Raw genomic sequence first — 22329 nt, 5'->3', positions numbered from 1 at the left:
GCGTTATCCATATACGAGAGAGCATCCGGGCAAAAAATAAATGGCTCAAAAACAAATCTTTTTTTTGGTAAATCTGTCCTTGAGAGCACCAAATTAGATTTGATGAACTACCTAGGGATGCCGGAGGTAAAGGAGTATGAAAAGTACCTAGGATTGCCGGCTATGGTGGGTAGGAAGAAAAAGGAGAGTTTTATCTATATTAAGGAGAGGATTTGGGGGAAACTTCAAGGGTGGAAGGAGAAACTTTTGTCACAAGCCGGTAGGGAGGTGTTATTGAAAGCTATTGTGCAAGCAATCCCATCTTTTGCTATGAGTTGTTTTCTTTTACCGGTGAACCTTTGCCATGACATTGAGGTTATGATAAAAAAAAATTTTTGGGGTCAACGTGGAGAGAGAAGAAAGATTCATTGGAAAAATTGGGAGTCGTTGTGTATGCCAAAAAATGAAGGCGGAATGGGTTTCAAGGAACTTAGGAAGTTCAACGAAGCCATGTTAGCTAAGCAAGTTTGGCGGCTGGTTCATGACCAAAAATCTCTCTTTTATCGGGTTTTTAAGGCAAAGTTTTTTCCTTCGGGGGACATTTTTTCAGCACATGTCAAAACGGGGTCATATGCATGGCGGAGTATCCTTAAGGCACGCTACATAATTGCTGAAGGTGCTAGATATAGAGTGGGGAACGGCCAATCTGTCCGGATTTACAATGATTGTTGGCTACCGGGTGATGGGTCAGGTAAAGTGATCTCTCCCCCCTCTTTGTTATCTGCTGATTCGAGAGTTTCAGACATTATAGATGCTGATACGGGTTGGTGGAATGTGTATCTGTTGGAGCGAGTTTTTCTGCCATTTGAGGTGCAGAAAATAAAATCCATCCCTCTTTGTCTTATCCCACAAGAAGACATGTTAATTTGGCCAAAAACTAAGGATGGCCAGTATTCGGTGAAGCTTGGGTACCAACTGGTGTGTGCCAAGGAGCTCTCTGGTTCACCGTCAGGATCATCAAATGAGGCAAACCGGAGGTTGTGGTCTGGTTTATGGAGAATGAAGGTGCCCAGCAAAGTTAAGACTTTTGCTTGGCGGGCTTGCTCGGAGTCTCTTCCCACGATGGTGAATTTGGCTAGGCGAAGAGTGGTTCTGTCCAGCAGCTGCACGGGGTGTAACAGGGGGCCTGAGACAGTGTTTCATGCTCTATGGGGGTGTGAGAAGGTGAAGGAGGCATGGGGTACTAACTTTGATGAGTTGCGGAGTGCAACGAATCAAAATTTATTTTTTGTTGATCTTTTCAGGTTGGCGCTGCAGAATCCACGTGGAGCTGAAGGTTTCATAATGATCTGTTGGTCTATCTGGAATCGGCGCAACAAAATCCGAGTTAATGAGGTTGCTACTCCCCTTGAGAAGATTTCGGAGCTGGCACAGAAGCAGCTGACGGATTTTCAACAATTCTGTGCAAAACCAGAAGCAAAAATGGTGGCGCGGAAGGCCATCTGGAAGCCTCCTGATGCAGCGCTGCTGAAAGCAAATTTCGACGGAGCGGTTTTCGACGATCTGGGAGCTGCTGGAATTGGTGTGGTGGTGCGTAATTCGCTGGGTGAGGTCTTGGCGGCTCTGTCTGAAATAATTCCCCTGCCTTCATCCATTGTTGCTCTGGAAACTATGGCAGCAAGGCGGGCTGCTCTGTTTGTCCGTGAGTGTGGTTTCAGTGGTGTTATTTTTGAAGGGGATTCGGAAGAATCTATTTCAGCCATAAAGAAGAAAAATTTTCAGCATCCAGTTGTGGGTCATTTAGTTCAAGACATTATGTCTTCAGTCAGTATGTTCCAATACTATTCTTTCTCTCATACGCGTCGGCATGGCAATGTTTTAGCACATGCGTTGGCTAGACGAGCGAGATTGTCTTTTCCTACTTTAGTTTGGATGAATTCCGTTCCTACGGATATTTATCGTTTTTTTGTATCTGACATTCCAGTAATAGAATAATTTTTGTCGGCCTGGTAGGGCAGGCCTGATTCTCAAAAAAAAAAGTAAAGAATAGAGTGTTAAATTTTGAAAAATATTACTATACATTTGAGGTACTACCTAAACCTTAATTTTTCCTAACAATAAAAGATAAAAAAAGAGGAGAACATAAATTATATACCATATGATATAAGTTGTGATTGTACCAAGTGGATATCATATTTAATTGCATTGCACCATCAATTTTTTGGATAGACACATCAACTTTTATTTCTTTCTCTATTTCTTTTTCTTTTGTCATTTTCATTTTTTACTTTTGGTTTTACACTTTGTTGAAATCAGATTCTCTCTCTCTCTCTCAAAATTTTTTTTTTTTTTTTAAATTTCTATGATAATACACTACTTCTTCTTTATTATCATGATTATTTTTAACATTAAATGTGACAATTTTATTCATAATACACCACTTTTATTGTCAATAATTCTCATTCTCTTAAAATTTATATAGGTTGATTAAAAATTTAACTTCAGAGCATTCCCATCAGGTGTGCTATGCTAAATGCCATTTTACCACATCAAAACCTACTTTATCAATTTTAGCACATCATTTTACAATACGCTATATATCATATATTCTATTTTAATATTACACTACATTAAAACAATAATTAAAAAAACCCAGCCATTGTACTGTAGCAGTAAAAAATTGTACCATAGCAATTTTACATTCTACTAGTACAAATTGTTATATAATTTGAAACACCTCATGCCAATACAATTGTTATTTAATTATACAACATGCTATAGTACAATTCTATCATAGTTGTCAGTATCGTACGATACGTATCATATCGTGTACAAAAAGTTTCGTATTGTAAGTGCCCATGAATCGTCCGATACATAAGTGTGAATCGTATGAATCGTGATTCGTACGTATCATACGATACATAGACATGTGGGTTTAAAATGAGTTTTTTTTTGTTAAAATTTGTGATTTTATTTGATTTAAACAAGTTTTTAGACTTTGTTAACACAAAATTATTGGAAAACTTAATTGAGTCTAATGAAATAGCAAGTCCATGAGTTTTTTTCCTCCCTTCTATTTCTCCTACAAAACTTAGACTATACTCATAACACTCACTTTCATATGTGCAAATTTATTTTCTATGCTATTAATAATGTATTAAATGAAAATATATTTTGAGTTTAAAAAGCTAGAATTTAAAAAATATAAAGAATAAATTATTAGAATAAAAAAACCAAAAAAAAAAAGTGAACGTTGATAATAATAAAGAAAATGTCTATGAAAAAATAATTTTGCAAGATGCTGAATATGATGATAACATTGACTTAGATAAAGTTGATTAACCAAGACGACGAAAATATATTATTATTTTGGTTCATATATCATGTATTACTTCTGAGTTTAATCAATTTGAATGTGCATGTTATAAATATAAGTTAATTTGATTTATTTAGTTGGCTTTGTTAAATTTTATTACATAAGTAATGATTAAATTGGTCATTAGTTAAATATATTTTGAATTTATAATGAATATAACTTTTATATATGTATATCTATAATTATTTTATAATTTTATTAGGTGTTCGTGTATCTTACGATACACGATACAAAATAATCAAAAATCGATTCACGATACAATTCATGATTTGACAACTATGCTCTCAATACAATTGTATTGTAGCAAGTTTGCTAAAAATGCTAAATATTTTAGCATATGAAACACCTCTTGAATCTTGTTTTTTGATGTTTGGTGTGCCAAATGCCAAATATTTGACATTTGGAATGGGAATGCTCAATTTGAAATTCTATATCTATAATAAAACTCTTCCAAGTTGATATATTCTTCCACCTATCCTACCTATGAACATTGCATATATGTATTTATCTTCTTTGTTTTTGTTTTTGCCTGTTTTTTGGTTTTTGGTTTTTGGTTTTGCATGCATAAAATGAAATGCATCAAGTTAATTAGGTTTGTGCGTAAGAAAGATTTCATGTAGTTTAAAATGTTCTATGTGGATCAGTTAAACTTTCAAATTTGTTTATATGATGTTATTGCTATTCTGAGAACTTTATCTTTTTCACGTAATTTAGTTTATTTCATGCATTCATAATTTGTCATTTTATACTACTAAAGGATTGTGATTGTGTGCCAATCGTGTTTCATGGTTATTTCTGTTACATCATGAGTAAAAATCATATACTAATATTAGGCTCATCCAACACATTTTGCGCATGCGATAAAATTCTTTTTATTTATTTGTTTTTTGGATTTAGTGTCATAATATTTAAAAGTAAGATAGAGATAGTGTATCTTTCTTTATGCGATTTTTTTTCTTCTGATTAGTTATTTGTACATAAGTTAGTGGCTGATGTGAATAGAAGAAACTATTTGAAATTGAAACTCTTTATTTTTTTTTCCAACTCTTATGCAGAGGCATTGTAATTCAAATAGGAGAAGTAATCTTTATATATAAATATATATATATATATATATATATATATATATATATATATAATGGTGTGTATCTTTTTTTTAAGAAAGATGTAAGATAACATGGAATAATATTCAAAAGTCAGTGGAGAAGAGAAAGGAAAAAGCCTAAAACTTAAAAGTAATAAATTACTTTTTTAACTAGTTTATGTTTTTTAATTTAAAATTATTTAACTAAAAGATAGGGATATTTTAGAGAGTTTAAGAATTTGTAGGAGGATATTTTAGTACGCAAAACGATGAAACTCAAATAGAAAATTCTATTATTAGTGGTATAGATAATAAAAATTAGGTTTTAAAAATTATGGTTGCACCAAGTACATATATTGTCTAATTGTCATGCATATTACTTCAAGGATCTGTTTGGATATCGCTTATTTTGCCGAAAACTGAAAACTTATTACTGAAAATACTGTAGTAAAATATTTTTTAAATGGCAAAACACTGTTCACACTGTGTCATGGGTCTGCGTTTTTCTTCATTTGTTTGTAACAGTTCCGTGGGTCCCGCGCCTAAAATGCGTGAACAGTGTTAGTGCCTAATGCTGCAAAACGCGTAAGGCACTGAAAATTGAAAATACTGTAGCAAAATATTTTTTAAATGGCAAAACACTGTTCACACTGTGCCGTGGGTCTGTGTTTTTCTTCATTTGTTTGCAACAGTTCCGTGGGTCCCATGCCTAAAACGCGTGAACAGTGGGTCCCACGACTAAAATGCGTGAACAATGTCAGTGCCTAATGTTGTAAAACGCATTACCCAAACGCACACCAAATCAAATTATATTTTTACCATTAACTTATTTGTTTTTATTAACCTTTTTTTTCTGTAATAATTCTTATCATAATTTTTAATTGTTTGTTCTTATATCAATAACCTCGATATTCGCATAATTTATGTTATACGAATTATTTATATAAATTTTTTTTAAAAAAAAACACTAAACTAAACTAAACTCAAAGAAGCTTTTCAAAAAAAAACAAAAAAACAAAAAACAAAACCTCAATGATGCTTTCTCGAAGTTTCATTTTTTGATATGATATAAAACTCGTAGCTGTTATTAGAGCATTAGCATTGGAGAATGCTAATGCCAAATTTAAGGGAAATTTGGAATTTTAAGCCCCAAAACCATCTATATTGGAGAATGCTAAACAGCAGTATTGCAAATTTTTTTGCAATACTGCTACAGTGCAATTCTAAACATAGAATTGCACTATAACAAGTATTGTAAAAAAATAATAATATTTTATCTGACTCTCTCTTTTGTGTCTCTCATCTCTTGTCTCTGTCTCTCATCTCTGTCTCTCCATCGCTGAACCCAAAAACCAACACCACGACGAAACAGCCACCCAGCACCATATCACGCCAACCCAAAAACCGAAACAGCCACCCGCAACCCAGCACCACAAAGCACAGCCAACGATCCACGACCATAGAGCACAGCCACCCGCAACCGAGCACCACAGAGCACAGCCACCTGCAACCCATATCACGAATTTGCGATCCACAACCCATGATCCACAACCGTAGCAGTGCGAGTATGACCCATGAAGTTTTGGGTTTTATTGAAGCCGAGTTGTGAAATTTAGGATTTTTTGTTTGTGGGTTTTGTTGATTGATGCGTTTTTAGTTGATCTATGAAGTTTTGGGTGTTTGAGTTGATGGTTATTGTTGGACTATTTCACCACCTCGCCGGAAATGAAGGCTCTGGCGGAAGTTACAGATGGAAGAGAGCTGAAAATGAGAGAGAGGAGAGAGATGGGAGAGAAAATATATAATTTTGAGATATATTATTTTATTATGTAGAAATATTATTTTAATGAGTAAAAGAAGAAAATAGAAGTTTGGGATGTGGAAGTATTGTAAAATAATATGGTATAATGATAAAGTGACTTTTTAGAATTGTAAAATAGAGTAGCATTGGAATTTTCCAATGCTAATGCTCTAATCTCGGTTGCTACCGCTATGTTAGCACTTAACATCGCTATGATTTTTAGTGATAGGATTCAAGATAATGCTGCAAACCTTGAGTCATTAATGGAATCTAATACTCTTTATGTGTTTGTCCTAATCTAAAGTTTTCGGTGATGATAATCTAAAATATTCGGTGATAAAGTAGATAATCATCACGACTTCCTTCTTCTATAATTCTTAATAAGTGAATTAAAAATCCTAATTTTATTATAATTTAAAATTCTTCATCTCCTCTATTTTTCTTTGTTGAGTGTGCCTCCAACTCTCTTTCAAGGACAACAGTTCAATTAGTTCAATTATTTTCAAGCAAGTCTTTTTTCTAAACTTTGCTTTCATAATTATATATATTTTAAAATATTTAGAAATTTGGAATATTTTAATTATTGAATTAGAAATTTAGTTTAAATTTTCTTTCAAATGCTTTTTGAATTGTTTTGAATTATTTAATTTCAAACCACTCGAAAATATTTTTGTCTAAAACTTGAATGATAAAAAAAAGTAAAAACAAATCTAGAAAAAATATAATAAAATAAAACACTTAGTTGTGGGAACATATCTATTTGCCGAGTCTAATTTTAACCTCTGTCAATTGCATGTTATTTTGTCTCGAGTAGCAAGGTATGAAAATCTAAAATTTAAAAAAAAAAAAAAAAACAATAAAAACCAATTCATATCTCGGCAATAGGTTTGAAATATTATTGTTCCTATATGAAAAATAAAAACAAAAACAATGACAAAAGAAAACATGGATACATATACTGCAGAGGGGTTCATGTTAGAGAGTTGGTAATAGAGCTTCTATCCGGATTCTTAAGGATACTTGGATTCCCAACCATCCCACAAATAAAGTCCTACATCCACCACTGAATATTGATGAAGAGATGATGGTCTCCGAGCTATTAGACCCGAAGCTACAATGGTGGGATAGAGGTCTCATTATGCAAAATTTTAATAAGGAGGATGCTGAAGCAATTCTACGGGTGCCTTTTAGTGGAAGATATATCCCGGACTCCCTTTTTTGGCTCCACAATAAAAATGGCTAGTACTCAATGAAATTGGGGTATCATGTAGCGAGACAGTTGGCAAGGGAGGAGAAGTGGGTAGAGAGCTCTAATGGAATTAGGATTTATGGAAGAACCTGTGGAAGTGATGCAAATTGGTTAAGGGAGAAGAAAATATTTTAATATTTTATATTGTTTTATCTTTCCTAATGGAATTAGGATTTATTTGCTTTTATTAGTTTAATTAAAATCCTTTTCCTAGTTAAATTAGGATTTTAATTGTTTTTCTTTTCATCGTTAAATTGTTTTTCCTTTCTCAAATAGAAGTAGGTTTATTATTTCTTTTTCTAAAAGGAGTAGGAGAAATTCCATTCCTACAAATACTCTTTATAGAGAGATTGATTGATGTTATGCGCCTACGTTGCTCTGATACCAACTGATGTAGCATAAGCATGTAGAAGCAGAATTTGTAACACATAATTACTACAACTCCTCCACGAAATCTAAGTTCCACAAAAACACTATGCTAGTAGGCAAAATAATAGAGAAAATCTCTCTAACAATCTTTTATTAATCAACGCATAACATTAATCAACCTCTCTATAAAGAGTATTTTTAGAAATAGAATTTCTTCTACTCCTTTTAGAAAAAGAAATAATAAACCTACTTCTACTTGAGAAAGGAAAAATAATTTAACGAGGAAAAGAAAAACAATTAAAATCCTAATTCAACTAGGAAAATGATTTTAATTAAACTTATAAAAGCAATAAATCCTAATTCCATTAGGAAAGATAAAACAACATAAAATATTAACATATTTTCTTCTCCCTTAACTGATCTACATCTGGAAGCTTAATGTACCAAATAAAATCAAAGTATTTGGTTGGCAAGCTTGTCGTAACATCCTACCCTCCCGAGCAAACTTGTCACAAAAAAGAATTATCCAAGATAATTCTTGTGAATTTTGCAAGAGTCATCCCGTAACTGGAATTCATGCACTGTGGGAATGTGGAGTGGCAAAGGATGTATGGGCTAGGTGTTCTACACGATTGCAAAAATGCCCTGCGGGCCAAGCTAACATGCTTTAGTTAATGGACAAGTTAATCAATCGGCTTCCTCCTAATAAGCTGGAACTTTTCTTGGTTCATGCCTGGTTTATTTGACACCAACGGAATCTGATGATTCATGGTGGACAGTTGCAGGGACTTGGGGTATTGAACAAGAGAGCAAGGGACTTCCTAGATGAGTTTCCGAGAGCCAAGACTCAGCTTTCCATAAATTCAAATATGGCTAGTCCGACCAATTGGTGCCCATCGCCATTATCTCGCTTCAAACTAAATTTTGATGTAGCAATATTCAAAGACCAAGCAGCCTCAGGGGTTGGTGCTATTATATGAAATGATAGAGGTGAAGTAATGACTTCCCTATTAGCTAAGGGACCACCGGTGACTAGTAGTTGAGGAAGTAGAAATTCTTGCTTGTCGCCAAGCTGTTGAGTTTGCTATTGAGTGTGGCTTTTTAGAGTTGGTTGTCGAAGGCGATAACAAGACAGTCATGCATTCTCTGAGGTTGAAGAAATTCTCGCCTTCTTGGTTGGGACACATTTTCCAAGACATGATTTGTCTTCTCAACGATCTATGATGGTCGAAGGTTCACTATAACAAACGAAGTGCCAACTCAGTAGCTCATTCTTTAGCTAGGCATGCTAGAAATGTTACGAGTGATGTCATTTGGATTGAGGATTCTCCTTCCCTTGATGTGGAGGCTTTGTATTTGGATTCTATTTCTATTCAATGAATTTTGAGGATAGTTTCCTTTTTCAAAAAAAAAATCCTATAATGTATTAGGAGGTATTCAACAAGTTCTCAAAGTGGGAAAAAAGCACCTACTTTTAATTTCCTTTTTCATTATTACTAAGTATGATCATTAATTTAGTTATTATATTATCAAATAAATTACATATTGTATAAGATTACATGAAATTAATTAAGGCTTTAGTACTCGTACGTACCTCAAAAAGGAAGAGAACATTAAAAAGTCAATTTGAAGATAAGATCACATCTCTCCTAAGTGGGCCACGCTTTGGACGCAACACCTTCTTATAATCATAGCTTCGTGGACCCAACTCCGCGAACTAAACACTAACACAAACACAAACACGAGGCGCCACTGCCAATTTGCCAAACCCAAACCGATCGAACTAGTTTCTGGTCCACGTGTACGGCCACGATGAGGCTCCACGAACTCTGATCGTGCGGCCCACCATCTAAATATCTTTCTCCTCAAACAAACACACAGCTACAAACACAGCAACAACAACCCAAAAAATAAAAAAATCCAAAAACGGAAAAAACCTCTCAAAATCGAATCCAATATCCAAACTGGCCCCATTTGCTAGATCTCGCCGCAATCCACCGTCCGTACAATCTCCGGCGTTTTTTCCGGCTGATATCCACCGTATCTTCCATCGATCTCCGATCACGGATCGTGCGGTTATCAGAGCGTCTTGTTGTTCTTTCTCGCGACAGGTGCGTTTCACGGAGATCTCTGTTTTTCTCTGTACTCAGAGCTGTAGAGCTAGGGTTTCATTCGCTTTTCCTTCTGTTCTGTCTCTGTTTGGTTGCTTCGAAAATGAGCGACTCTCTTTTAGTTAATTCATAGAATAAACTGTTGTATTTGCTTTTGTTATTCGCTGCGATAAATGTGAACTTTCAGTTCAAGTAAGCGCCATTGTTGCATTGAGATTATTTGAGTCGAGCTTTTTTCCTTTACTGCATTATGACACTTTGAGATTCAGAAACAGAGGATGAAAGTAAATTACTGTGGATTTGTTTCATTGCTAATATATTGAATTTTTCTTTTGGCAGATGAGTTTTGAATAATTGGCGGCGAGCTTAACGGTCCACTACGTTATGTAGCATTTGTTCTTTCATTAGCTATTAATTTAATCATCGACCAATTAGAGAAGTGCGAGGAGAATCGCAGAGAGGAATTTGAAGTACAATACAAAATGGTATGTTTTTGGACCTAAAATTTAGAGATTCAAAATATGTATTAAATGAACCATGGAAATTATTATAGTTTGTATCTTTTTTTTTTTTTTTTGAGAAACTAGTTTGTATCTTTTTGTTAAATGTTTAGCAGAAATCAAAGCATGTGAGCTTGGAATAAAACTAATGGGGCCCTTTATTTATTTATTTTTTAAGAAACTTTGTCCGTGTGTGTACTTGACCTAGTGAATGCATATTTGTACGGCTTTATCGCCCTTCTTGTGGTTCTTGGAAGAATGGAGGCAAAGGAAGATGCTATGGAATGTGTGCATGCACCCGCCCATAATTATAGTGTTTAAATTCTAGATTGAGACTCAGCCCCTGAACTGATGTGCTGCTCGTGTTTTAGGAAGGACTCAAGCTTAATTAGACTTCGAAACTCTCTATTTTGATTGGAAGCTTAAATAGGACTTGTCAGCATTTGTAGAAAACAAAGTTCTGAATCTGTTTCCTACTGACAACCCCAGAGGATTCTTGGGGACTGGAAACTGATAGTGGGAAACAAAAGCATCTCTAGGCTTTACATGATAGTGTATTGTGTTGGATGGAATCTGATTATTGGCTTAAGTCATGATCTTATTTTTACTGTATTTTTTTAGTTATCAAAAACATGGAAGTATTGTTGCTGTTGTGTGTGTTTCCTCTCTTTCTTTCTCATTGTTGTCTCTAAAGTACATGTTGATTGGTAATTGTACTTATGGTAAGGAATATGATTAAGCGTGGAGAGTGGAGAAGAATGAGGTGAAAAGATTTCCATGAATGCTTAAGTTTTATGTCATTCAATTTTTGTCATTCATGGCGGAGTAATCTTGCATTGTTAATTGAATTGTTGAAACTAAAACAGTTGTACTGATTGGTTAAGCAGTTCTAATGCAAATAATGTGAATGGTTCATTGATCTTAGTTTATAATTATCTACTAGATACAGATATAAAGTGTTCTCATTACTCTCCTTTTAATTAGCTATATGGTAAAGACATATTTGTAAGTAATTATTTGTGACAGTCTTTCCAGAATCAGGGCTTCTGGATGAACAAAGGTGCTGGATGTATAAATGATGGTGAGACAGCTTATGATAATTCTTCCAGGATTGAGCCGAAGCGTGCTCATCAGTGGTTCATGGATGGCCCTGAGGTGGAGCTGTTTCCCAGCAAGAAGCAGGCAGTAGAGGTTCCAACCAATAATTTATTTTCAGGAATGTTGAATCCAAATGTTTCTCCATGGGGAAATGTGCCCAGTTTTCATTCATTCTCTGGCCAATTTACTGAACGGTTATTTGATTCCGAAACAGCCAGGACTGCGAATTTTGATGACAGAAATATTCCATCACTTACCACCACAGAGAAAATGAATGTGGGAAGAAAGCTTGATGAGGATACATTTGGGAATGATTCCTCATTTGGTCTATCAATGTCACAGACACTAGAAGATCCTAGACTAGGTTTAAATTATGGTGCATTTAGAAAAGTTAAAGTCAGCCAAGTTAAGGACTCTGAAAATGTTATGTATGTATCAATGCCACATGCCTATAATCGTGGTGATGACAATACCATGTTAACAGCTCATGCTTACAAGGCAGATGACAATTCAATATCTATGGGTCTCACATATAGCAAAGGGGATGACATCATATCTTTAGGCGACGCCTATGACCGGGTGGATAACAATTTCATATCAATGGGACAACCTTATAACAAGGGGGATGAAAACATATCAATGGGTCAAACATACGGAGAAAACGCTAATTCTATATCAACATGTCAGACAGTCAGCAATGGTGACAACAATATCATTTCTATTGGTCAACCCTACAACAAGGCAGATGACAATACCATGTCAACCTGTCACATCTTCAATAAGGTAGAAGACAATTCGGTACCAATGGTTCATACCTTCAACAAGGATGAAAACAGTACCCTATCAATTGGTCACTCTTATAATAAGGGAGAGAGTACTATCATATCTTTCGGTGGCTATGATGATGATGATGATAGAAATCCCTCAGGAAAGCTAATGTCTAGTTATGAACTGTTGATGGGTCATCCTTCAGTGCAAAGATCAGAGTCAGTAAATGAGAAAGAGTTGGTTAAATCAAGTGCTGATGCTCATACAAGTACTGGCCTGATAACTTCTTCTGGAACTGAAAATGTTTCCAAAAAGAAAGATGATCTAAAAATGTCCAAGAAGGTTCCTCCAAATAACTTCCCATCAAATGTCAGAAGTTTGCTATCAACTGGTATGCTGGATGGAGTTCCTGTAAAGTATACTGCCTGGTCACGGGAGGTAAATATCAGTTCAAATGTTTATTATATTCTTTTAGATTAGCTTATCATTGATGAAATGACTGGTTCATTCTGTGCATGGATGGTAGAAGGAACTTCGTGGCATTATAAAAGGTTCTGGATATCTATGTGGCTGTCAGTCATGTAACTTCTCCAAGGTAAGTTTCTGTAGATTTAGTTTCTTATATATGGTCCGTTTGGTTAGGCATTTTGGGAGCCTAAAAGTGCGTTTTTAAAACTCAAAACTCTGTTTCACAACAGCAACTCCTCATAGTTTCTTTACAAACACTCATTTTAAACCCAAAACACCGTTTTGCAACAACTTATACAAACACACCCATAATAGGAATTTTATGCACAATTAGTTGACTCAATGGACCAATTATTTGATTTTCTAGGTGATCAATGCATATGAATTTGAGCGTCATGCTGGATGCAAAACAAAACATCCAAATAATCACATCTACTTTGAGAATGGAAAGACTATTTATGGGATTGTCCAAGAGCTCAGGAGCACGCCTCAAAATATGTTGTTTGAAGTTATTCAGACTATAACCGGCTCACCTATCAATCAGAAGTCCTTCCGCCTTTGGAAAGGTGATGCAAACTCTCTTTAACCTGTACTGCTTTAGAATTTTGTGTCAAACATTGTCCTTTTTTTTATGTCTTCTTCTCATGCCTGCTCTTGCTACTTTCAGAATCCTTTCTAGCTGCAACACGTGAACTTCAGCGTATATATGGAAAGGATGAGGCGAAGCAACTATCATGAACCGAGCTGATTTAAATTGTAAGGTAGGATCATCTTCGTTTTGTGCATAGAAGTCATCTTTTTTTGTCTATATCTTGTACTCATTATGGTGATTGCACCACTAACTTAAGGGTTTGGATACTTTTCTAATTTGAGGGCAAGGTACATGGTGGGACTAGGAAGTTCTGTATGATGACAGTTACTTATTAAAAAAAGGAACACTGTATGATGACAGATTGTAGTTCGTGGTTTTTTTTTTTAAAGAAAAAATGAAATTTAAGATGTAACCTGTTGGCGGAAAGGATATTTTGTTACTTTTAATATGCATTCATTCTCATTGATCTTGCTTGTATATGATTGTGATATGCTCATTAATGGAACTAATTGTTTTTGAAGGAAGATCTAGGGCTACATCTGTTTAGTTTTCTTTATTCAGTTTGAATCATATAAGAAGTAACTCAGCAATATTACTGAATTTTTTTTTTTTTTTTTTAAATCTAAATTGTATTGAAGAGATATGGTGCTAAGACTCCATCTACTTAAGTCTATATTATTTAGCGCCATTAAACTGTCTTATGGAACTTTTTTTTTTTGCTGGGTAAATTGTCTTATGGCATTTAATTACACAATTTGGTGTTTCTGCATTGTTAATAAACAAAGACCATCTGATATATTAGTGAGAAGCATTATGCTTGTGTCTAAGGGTTTTAGGAAGAAGAGAGCCCAAGAAGGCATTATGGCTTTGTTTTAGGATCTTAGGAAGATGAGAGCCCAAAAGAATGTATTTCATGGTGCAAGATGAAGGAAATGCTGGGCCCAATGCTTCACCTGCCAAATTAATATCCTGGGAGAATGAGATGCTAGGTGATACTCGACATCGGAGTAGATTCAGTTCCCGATCACTTAATTAATGTGGGAATCTGGTGCTGATCAGACACTACTGCATATGTCCTGAATCATGACATTCTCTTGTAGAGAATCATCTGATCTTCCTTCCACCATATTAACTCAAGTGCTATCTCTGATTCATTATATTTTCAAGTCAATTGTCATTTTCCTTGACATAATTAGAGACCAGTTCACATACAAATAGAAAACCTTTTGACGCAGTACAACCAGAACAAAACTGAAACAACAATAAAATAAAGGGATATGACCTAAGAGTTAGCACCTAGGCCTGGCTTGGAGTCGTACCCTAGACAGTGATTGGACTCCTTTGCTCATGAACTTGTTCATCTCTAGTTACAATTTCTCAACCAGACACGTCAATAGTGATTGAATTTTTTTCTGTTGATTCATGATTGGATTCTTTGTTTCCAGTGCTACCTGCTTGTATTATTTGCTTATCTGGTGCTGTTTTCTCATCGATCAATGAAGTTGAGGACTTGTAATCTTTGCTTTTACCCCATACCACAAGATATAATCCTGCAACTATGATAATCGCACCTAGTATCCTGTACAATTGACAAAATTAGTTAGTCACTTTGTTCTGGTATGCTGTGGTGGTGGATTAAGCTTGAAGAATACCTTCCAAGATACAGTTGCTCAGCCAAAACGAATGAGCCCATGATAGCAACAATAACCATGCATAGGGGATTAAAAGCTGTTACAAATACAGGACCTCTGTCTTGCATCACAACCCCTTGAATGTAATATGTCAGTCCCGAACAGATTATGCCCTGCATCAATAAATATGAAGAGTTGTAAACATGTCTTGCTGGCCTAGAATCTGATTCTTCCTTGGGCAAAATCCCTTTTTCCATGACTGGAGAAATGAAAATATAGATGCTAGTAGGATTTTTCCGTTTCTTTAGAAAGATGATTTTTTCCCCTTTTGTTTGTGGAGATGCAATAATGCATGAGTTTTGGTAGTGGTGTGTCATGGTGGGGAACTCTGGACAGGTGATACAGACGAAGATTTATAACTAAGTCGGTGTTTGAAAGTCACTGTCCAGGCATTTCGGTCTTTCTTTTGGGTTATCTAACCCTATGGTGGTATACAATCTCCTGTATTATAGCCTAAGATTTTGATATGATAAAAAGGGACAGATAGTAGCTTTAAAGGAAATAAAGTTCCTAGGGCAATGACAACCTCCCTCCCTCCCCCCTGCTTCTCTCTTTTGGTTGGACAAAGTCCTTTATAAATTCTCACAAATTCTCGCTGCAAGATTAACATAGCTACATATATTAAAAATTTAACAACTAAATTGCATGATCTTTATAATTTTTTTTTTTTTTTGATTAGTGCATGATCTATATATTCTTACCATGCATATCTACTTTTGTTCAAATTGAATTTTATTTACTATTCATTCCATAGACTTATTTTTTTATGCATAATTTAAGATTAAAAAAACTTGAAATTTAAACATTTGATTGATGGAGTAGTTATTGATCTTTAATCTTTTTGAAATTTTGTAAACATAGAGGATATAGTAAGAAATTGCAATCTAATGGTGAATTTGTCAAATTTCACATTTAATAAAAAGATATAGGAGGAGTGCTCGAAGAGAAACCTTGTCCTAGTTGATTGGTGCTTCTCCATTTGTCAAAAAGGAAAATGCTTATGCTTTTGCTTTTTATCTCTTTTTTTTTTTTTTTTTTTGAAAAATCCTAAATTAGCATTTTCCAAAAATAAAGTACCCTTTTATAAAATCATTGTTATGAATTCTGTTCTAGTTGAAAAATACAATTCCAGTATGTAAATCGGAATGAGAAATCTCCATATTCCATCTTGGATAAAATTTCGGGTCATTCCGGTTAATTTTGGCCATTTTATTTTGGTGAATTCCAGCCGAAATTGAAGTTTTTGTTGGTATGAAGTATAAGCTTCAAATTAGATTTGCTACGATGCTATCAAATGATTTGAAAAAAAAAAAAAAAAAAAAAAAAAAAAAAAAAAAAAAAAGCAGAAATTCAAGAAAAAAGAAGAAGAAGAGAACAAAAATTCTCAAGTTTTGGTTGCGTTAGAAACTTTTTTCTTCAGTTTTGCACGGTTTGAAATTTTTTTCTTCAGTTCTGCACTAAAACTTATGGGTTTCTAATTTTCAAAGACAATAGAGGTCTATTTGAGATTCGCTTTTTTTGCTGTAACTGAAAATTTTTTGTTGAAAATACTGTAGATAAAGGTAAAAGTTAACTAAAATAATATAGTAGAACCCATGAATAGTACTAAAAAGTACAGTGAAACTCATAAATAGTACCAAAAATAAATTGAATGGTAAGATAAACTGACTTTTTAAGTTGAAGCCAAACATGCACTAAGAGTGATGAGATTTTGTAAGTTGTAACTAATGAGATTTTGAAATAAAAAAGAATAAGAGTGTAAAAGTCATTGCACGAGACAAGTGGTGGAGTGGGGTATAGGTGAAAAGGGAGCTTCCTACTTTATAAATATCCGGATAATTTTTGTTTATTTACAAAAGTACCCAAACTTGATTTTTAAAATAATCAATCTAATCACGTAATGATTATGATATTTCTTTTAAAACACTTTATATTACCTTCATTAAATGATATTACATTAATTTATATCATTTGGCTTAAGAATAGCAATGAATAATAACATTTTTCTATTAATTAATATATATATATATATATACACACGAAATGGTAATTTCAAAACGGTCCAAAATGGTATATCAAAATGTGTGTAATTGTTTCTCAAAAAAAAAAAAATGTGTAATTAAGGTGTGTGCATGTGTGTTTAGCAGTTTGTTTCTCAAAAAAATAAAAAAGGTTGGTACTGAAATATTCCGTTTCAACAGAAAAATTGAAACGGACACCAAAGCGATATTCAAGACTTTTTAAAAAAAAATTAATTTTTTAATTTTTATCTTTTTGTTTCATATTTAACAAATAAGTTACGAAAAATTTCAGAATACCAAACAGACCATTAATGTTATATTCTTACACTGTAGAGAGCTGCCAATAGTTTAACGTCCCAACTGATCGCCCAGATTGCAGCTTTTCCCCTCTCCATCACTAGTGCCACTATGGTGCCTTCGATTGAGCCTAACAGGCATATCCAAGCTGTTAGGGAAAGCTCAGCAGGGTATGTTTTTAGTGTGATTGCCTGGAAAAATAGAGAGCAATGAGATTATTATATTTGGGACTTTGTTGTGAATTACTCATATTGTGCCAATATATAAATTTATGAGGAGGAAAACTTTACTTGCAGATTAACAAAACAAGCCCAGCTGAAGCAGCCAATTGTTATCATTATGGCACCCGTAATCGAATGATGAAGATTGGTCCCATTGTTTTGCTGGTCGTGGTTTGTTTTTCCTTTAGTCCAAATCAACTCAAGAACTGGGCCTTTTACCATTGTTATGACCATGGCTCCCGCTACTGTTGCTAGAGTCCCGACCACTTTAGCTTGGCTTCGGATACTCTTTAATTTTACCTTCTCAAGCCTAGTCAGAGACATAAAAACAACATTTTTTACATTTATAAACAAAAATCCTACTAAAAAAAAAAAAAAAAAACTTGTATTTATACCATTTAATTATCTCTTGATGCATCAAATATAGTAAGAAAAATAAGGAACGCAGTAAACCGAGAGAGAAGACGATGAAAACTTAATTGAATTTAGGATTCAACGTTGGGCCTATCTATGGATTTTACATCTATAAAAATTGTCTTGAAAATATTTTTGGAAGCTAACAGTTTAACAAATACAGAATTCTGTTATTAGAAAATCTTAACACAGTACATAAAATATTTTTCCTTTTGTTTAATTAAGAATATATTCTATTATATTTAAAACTTTTTTTAAAAAACTTTTAACATTAGGAATATATTCTATTTGAAAGTTTAAAGTTTTCCACAAGTTAGGTTTGGGCTTTTGCTAATGGAGAAAAAAAAAAATTTATGGTGGGTAACGCACTTTGCCATAATAGAGCCTATCGATGTAATCTTTTGGAAAAATCCTAAAACTAAATCCCTAATTTGTCATTTTGTGTTAAAATCATTTTCTCTCTCCCTTGTATGTGTTTGTTTCTCAAAAAATAATTTGTCATTTTGTTTTGAAAAAAAAAAAAAAAAGAACTAAAAAGAAAAGGACTACAACAAGAAAAAAGAGACTCAAAGAATCAGATTGCCGGGATTAAGTATTTCTCTTGATGATAGATTTATGGAGTCGAAATGTTGGAACGCTTAATCTTTTTTTCTTTTCTTTTTTTTTTAAAACATTCTCTCTTAGTAACAGTCGTGATTAATAGATTGTGTAACGTTGAATTACATGGATAAGAATATTTGTTTACGATTACGATAAGTTTGAAGCTACTTATTACTTAAACAGTTAAAAATCTAATATCACAAGATGAATAGATTGTGTAAACATGGTTTTACAAGTGATCCTTACGGATTAAAATCAATCAACCAAGACCTCCCCAATCTTGCATTTTGGATTTGAGAATTTAATTAAAGTTTTTGAAGAAAAATTCTAATTTAAGTGACTTGATATGAGTTTTAATAACACGTGATGGAATTAAGCTTTCAAGATTTTACTCAGGCAAAAGCATCTTCTAATGTTGTATTTGAAATAAAATTTTACGTCTAATAATTTTGAATCTGGCCAATATCAGTATCGCCAAAAAAAAAAAAAAACAAAAAACAAAACAAAAACAAAAAAGAGAGAATCTGACTATAAATTTCGTAATAGAAAAAAATTGTTTAAAAAAAAATTTAATTTAAGTCATTTAAACTAAAAAATGAAATTCAAATCATTCTCTTCTGCAACTATTTAAACACAAATGAACTACTTTAATGTTTAACTTGCTTTCATGTTTTGTTCTTAGTGAAGTATATGCGGCTACAAGATCTTGCTTTACATTTTATTTACCTAAGCAACCAAGCCATTAGGAAAGTAATGGCCGGAAGAACATTGGTTAAAGCTGCTGCAAACGTTGCTGTTGTGTACTTCATTCCCAGAAAGTACAAGTTCTGGTCAATTACCGGCCTGCCAAGAGCACAAGATATAAGATATGCTTAAACAATACAATACTATGAATAATTACTATAAGGCTTAGTATTAAAGAATACTTACTCTAGTAAGCTAAGCAGAAGTAGTTTGGTGAAGATAGGAACTGTCATCTTTGGCCTTACTTTCCTGTAAGATAGTGAGGGAAAATTTGTTTTAGTTATCTCTTCCCTCTGCATGTGTACGTGTACGAGTGTGTGTATATGTATGAGTGTATGTGTTTAAGCAGAGAGGCAAAGAGAGATAACTTGTCAAGAATCACTGCAAAAGGGGCAATGACAAGAGTAGCAACCACATGGCGATAGACAACAAGTACGTAATTGCTCATCCCTTGGTTTAGTGCAGCCTTAGAAAGGACATCCATCCCTGCAAACCCAAATTGCAAGAATACAACTGCAAGAAATGGTTTTATTCTATCAAACGTTTTCTTCTGCATCTTGTTGGTGCTTCCTCTTTGAACTAGAATATACCACAAGCTTCAATTGTGAAACAGGTATATATAGCTCATAAGAGTATCCAGTGGTATCACTGATTCAGCTGCATGAGAAAAACATGATATCACATAATATATTCCCAAATCCACGAATTCCACTAATACATTAAAACTCAATTATTACTCACCAATTATTGACACTAATTAATTAAGTATCTTAGGACCATAAACTAGGTGATCATACACCTATATATACCTAGGCTTATTGATGTAAGAATGCTTTAAACCTTAGTGCTTTCGTTTATTTATATGGTACTTTGGTGTTGGTGGTGAGGGTCACTTCACAGGTGGTGGAGTTGCTTTGCAGCCATTTTCAAAAAGTTGGATTAAATTATTTGTGACCCTTTTTAGTCTTCTGCAATTTTCAAAGACATTTTTTTGCATAATGCATAAAGGAAATGGATAAAAAGTTTTCGATGTAGGAAGCATGAACACGATGATATGAGCAATTTCTGAAAAATTATAACATAAGATGGCCGATATGACACCGGTATGACACGAGTAAAACATGGATACGGCGCCTAAATGAAGTGTCCATACTTCCTAACTTTCTATACCTAATGAAAGACAAAAGCAAAAATATGATTAATTTTGTCTCAGAGGCGTGCTCCCTAAAAATACAATATGGTCTTGAACCTGCAAAAAATCAAGAATAAGGTGGAAGAGCCAAAAGGTTTGCCCATACGCCAGTAATAGCTTAAAAGGTGACGGATAGCAAGCTTTTGATCATGTACATTATTAAAGGTGCCAAATGATTTTTTTGACTTACTGGTCAAAAGAAAAAAAGAAGGATGGCTAGCATTACAATCTTCTTTATATTGTCTTTCTGCTTTAAATTTTGATTTTAGCGAGTCTGGGAAATTACCTAGTGCAAGATCAAGCTAATGCTGAGCACGTAAATCCCACTAGTTTTAGTATATACTGAGCATGGTTTTGTTTCCTTATGCTTTGTGCGCTACTTGTAACTTTGTGCACTATTTGTGACTTTGTGAGACCCTACCCACTTCCACTCTGGAATCCATTTTCATTTGTGCACTTTAGTTTCGTGTTTCAGTGGCTATCCCTGTACTAGAGACTAGAGAGTGGTGTTGTACATCAGCTCTTAAACGTCAGAACAATGTTTCGTTATTGGGGTGTTGAAGGTTGAGGCTTGCTGTGTTACACATAGATTGCCATATTTTTAATATGCCTTTCCGAATAGGAAAACATACAAACACAAAAACAAAAACATCAAAAAGAAAACAAGTTTGGCCGACAGATAATTTTATGATTTGGAGAGAGAAATACTTTGGAGAGACTCTTGACTCATTAATATAACGGCAAATGATTATGAGCTCATATATGGACATTACTCAATCCAAAAAACTTAAGTCTAGGAGTTTGGGCATGACTATATTATACTAACCATTAATTCTTTTTATTAGTATCTAATGTGAGACTTCATTATTTAACCAACCACACCACTCACACATAAATATTTAGATATTTTATTAATATGGAAAGTGTCTCTCTGATCAAATGTTGTAATTTACTCACTAGAGGTATAGAGAATTGGATTCAGAATTCCTTTCTTAAAATCTGTTATGTTTAGGCCATGTGCATGAAGCCAAGAGGTGGCCCATCAAAGAAAAAGCCAAATATTTGTATGGAACTTAAATGAGCAACTTAAAGTGGAACAACAATCTATAGCAATTATAAATTTGTTGGAGTAATTGAAAGGCATATGCTGACCTATTTTCTGATCATATAGGCTTCTATAGTTTTTAATTTTGATGGTTTATGTCATGGTAACAAAGCCTAATTTAACCAAGGGGTCAAACATATGGTTCCCTTATTCGATGTGGGGTCAAAATTAGGACTTCGAGTTAAGAGTCGACTCTTATATTGGCTACATGTGGCAATTCTAATTTTTGGTTGCTACTTAGTTGTTGATGATTTTTTTCTTTTTCTTTTTTGGTCTTTGATGAAAAATTATTTTGTTTGAAAATTTTAAAATGTCAAGTTATTTGTTTTAGGTAAAATTGATTAATTGGCTTAATTTTTTAAATCTATTTTAGAGTCCATATTTTTAGGTTGGAAAACAATGATCAAATTTAATCAATTTATAGTATTTTTGGTGAAATTGACTATACTAAAGGTGTATTTTAAAGTTCAAGACAAAGACTCAAGCTCAGCTCAAGTCATACTCAAGTTTAGCACAAGAAAAATAAAGTTTCTGTAATTTCGATTGAAAGTTCAACTGATCGAGATGAGTTCGATTCCCAGCTCGACACCTAGTTTGACCGATTGAGATTACGTGTATTAGCAAAAATCAGAAACACGAAAAGGCCATA

At 33.9% G+C, this 22329-nt stretch overlaps 2 protein-coding genes across 5 annotated transcripts; one reads left to right on the top strand and one right to left on the bottom strand.

The window, feature by feature from the left end:
• Positions 1–9621: 9621 nt before the first annotated feature.
• Positions 9622–13821, top strand: LOC126691670 (uncharacterized). Of its 3 annotated transcripts, none has more exons than XM_050386758.1 (6): positions 9622–9969; positions 10309–10454; positions 11496–12773; positions 12865–12930; positions 13171–13369; positions 13471–13821. In XM_050386758.1, exons 2-6 carry the CDS (start codon positions 10452–10454, stop codon positions 13539–13541), a joined length of 1617 nt encoding a protein of 538 aa, XP_050242715.1. In that variant the 5' UTR covers positions 9622–9969; positions 10309–10451; the 3' UTR covers positions 13542–13821. The 3 variants fall into 3 exon arrangements, with proteins under 3 accessions (XP_050242715.1, XP_050242716.1, XP_050242714.1); XM_050386759.1 differs by having other exon boundaries at positions 9625–9969; positions 11505–12773; positions 12862–12930; XM_050386757.1 differs by having other exon boundaries at positions 9627–9969; positions 12862–12930.
• A 702-nt stretch (positions 13822–14523) lies between these two features.
• Positions 14524–20275, bottom strand: LOC126691671 (WAT1-related protein At2g37460-like). 2 transcript variants are annotated; one of them, XM_050386760.1, is made up of 8 exons: positions 20125–20275; positions 19752–20040; positions 19570–19632; positions 19366–19482; positions 17695–17935; positions 17434–17595; positions 15048–15199; positions 14524–14974 (listed from the first exon to the last, which is right to left on the bottom strand). In XM_050386760.1, exons 2-8 carry the CDS (start codon positions 19937–19939, stop codon positions 14773–14775), a joined length of 1125 nt encoding a protein of 374 aa, XP_050242717.1. In that variant the 5' UTR covers positions 19940–20040; positions 20125–20275; the 3' UTR covers positions 14524–14772. The 2 variants fall into 2 exon arrangements, with proteins under 2 accessions (XP_050242717.1, XP_050242718.1); XM_050386761.1 differs by lacking the exon at positions 20125–20275 and having other exon boundaries at positions 19752–20094.
• Positions 20276–22329: the final 2054 nt, after the last annotated feature.

The sequence above is a fragment of the Quercus robur genome, chromosome 7 (assembly GCF_932294415.1).
Source record: "Quercus robur chromosome 7, dhQueRobu3.1, whole genome shotgun sequence".
Classification (NCBI taxonomy): domain Eukaryota; kingdom Viridiplantae; phylum Streptophyta; class Magnoliopsida; order Fagales; family Fagaceae; genus Quercus; species Quercus robur.
Note: the sequence above shows the minus strand (reverse complement) of the source record. Positions and strands in the feature narration are given on the sequence as shown.

Bases quoted from the DNA above. Each gene is read 5' to 3' on its own strand.
- LOC126691670 (XM_050386757.1), top strand. The intron at 12,931-13,170 runs GTAAGTTTCTGT...TTGATTTTCTAG, and splicing joins AGTCATGTAACTTCTCCAAG to GTGATCAATGCATATGAATT. The intron at 13,370-13,470 runs GTGATGCAAACT...TGCTACTTTCAG, and splicing joins GTCCTTCCGCCTTTGGAAAG to AATCCTTTCTAGCTGCAACA.
- LOC126691671 (XM_050386760.1), bottom strand. From the start codon at position 19,939: ATGCAGAAGAAAACGTTTGATAGAATAAAACCATTTCTTGCAGTTGTA. The intron at 19,483-19,569 runs GTAAGTATTCTT...TGCTCTTGGCAG, and splicing joins CTTCTGCTTAGCTTACTAGA to GCCGGTAATTGACCAGAACT. The intron at 17,936-19,365 runs GTAAATAAAATG...GTCTCTGACTAG, and splicing joins CTAATGGCTTGGTTGCTTAG to GCTTGAGAAGGTAAAATTAA.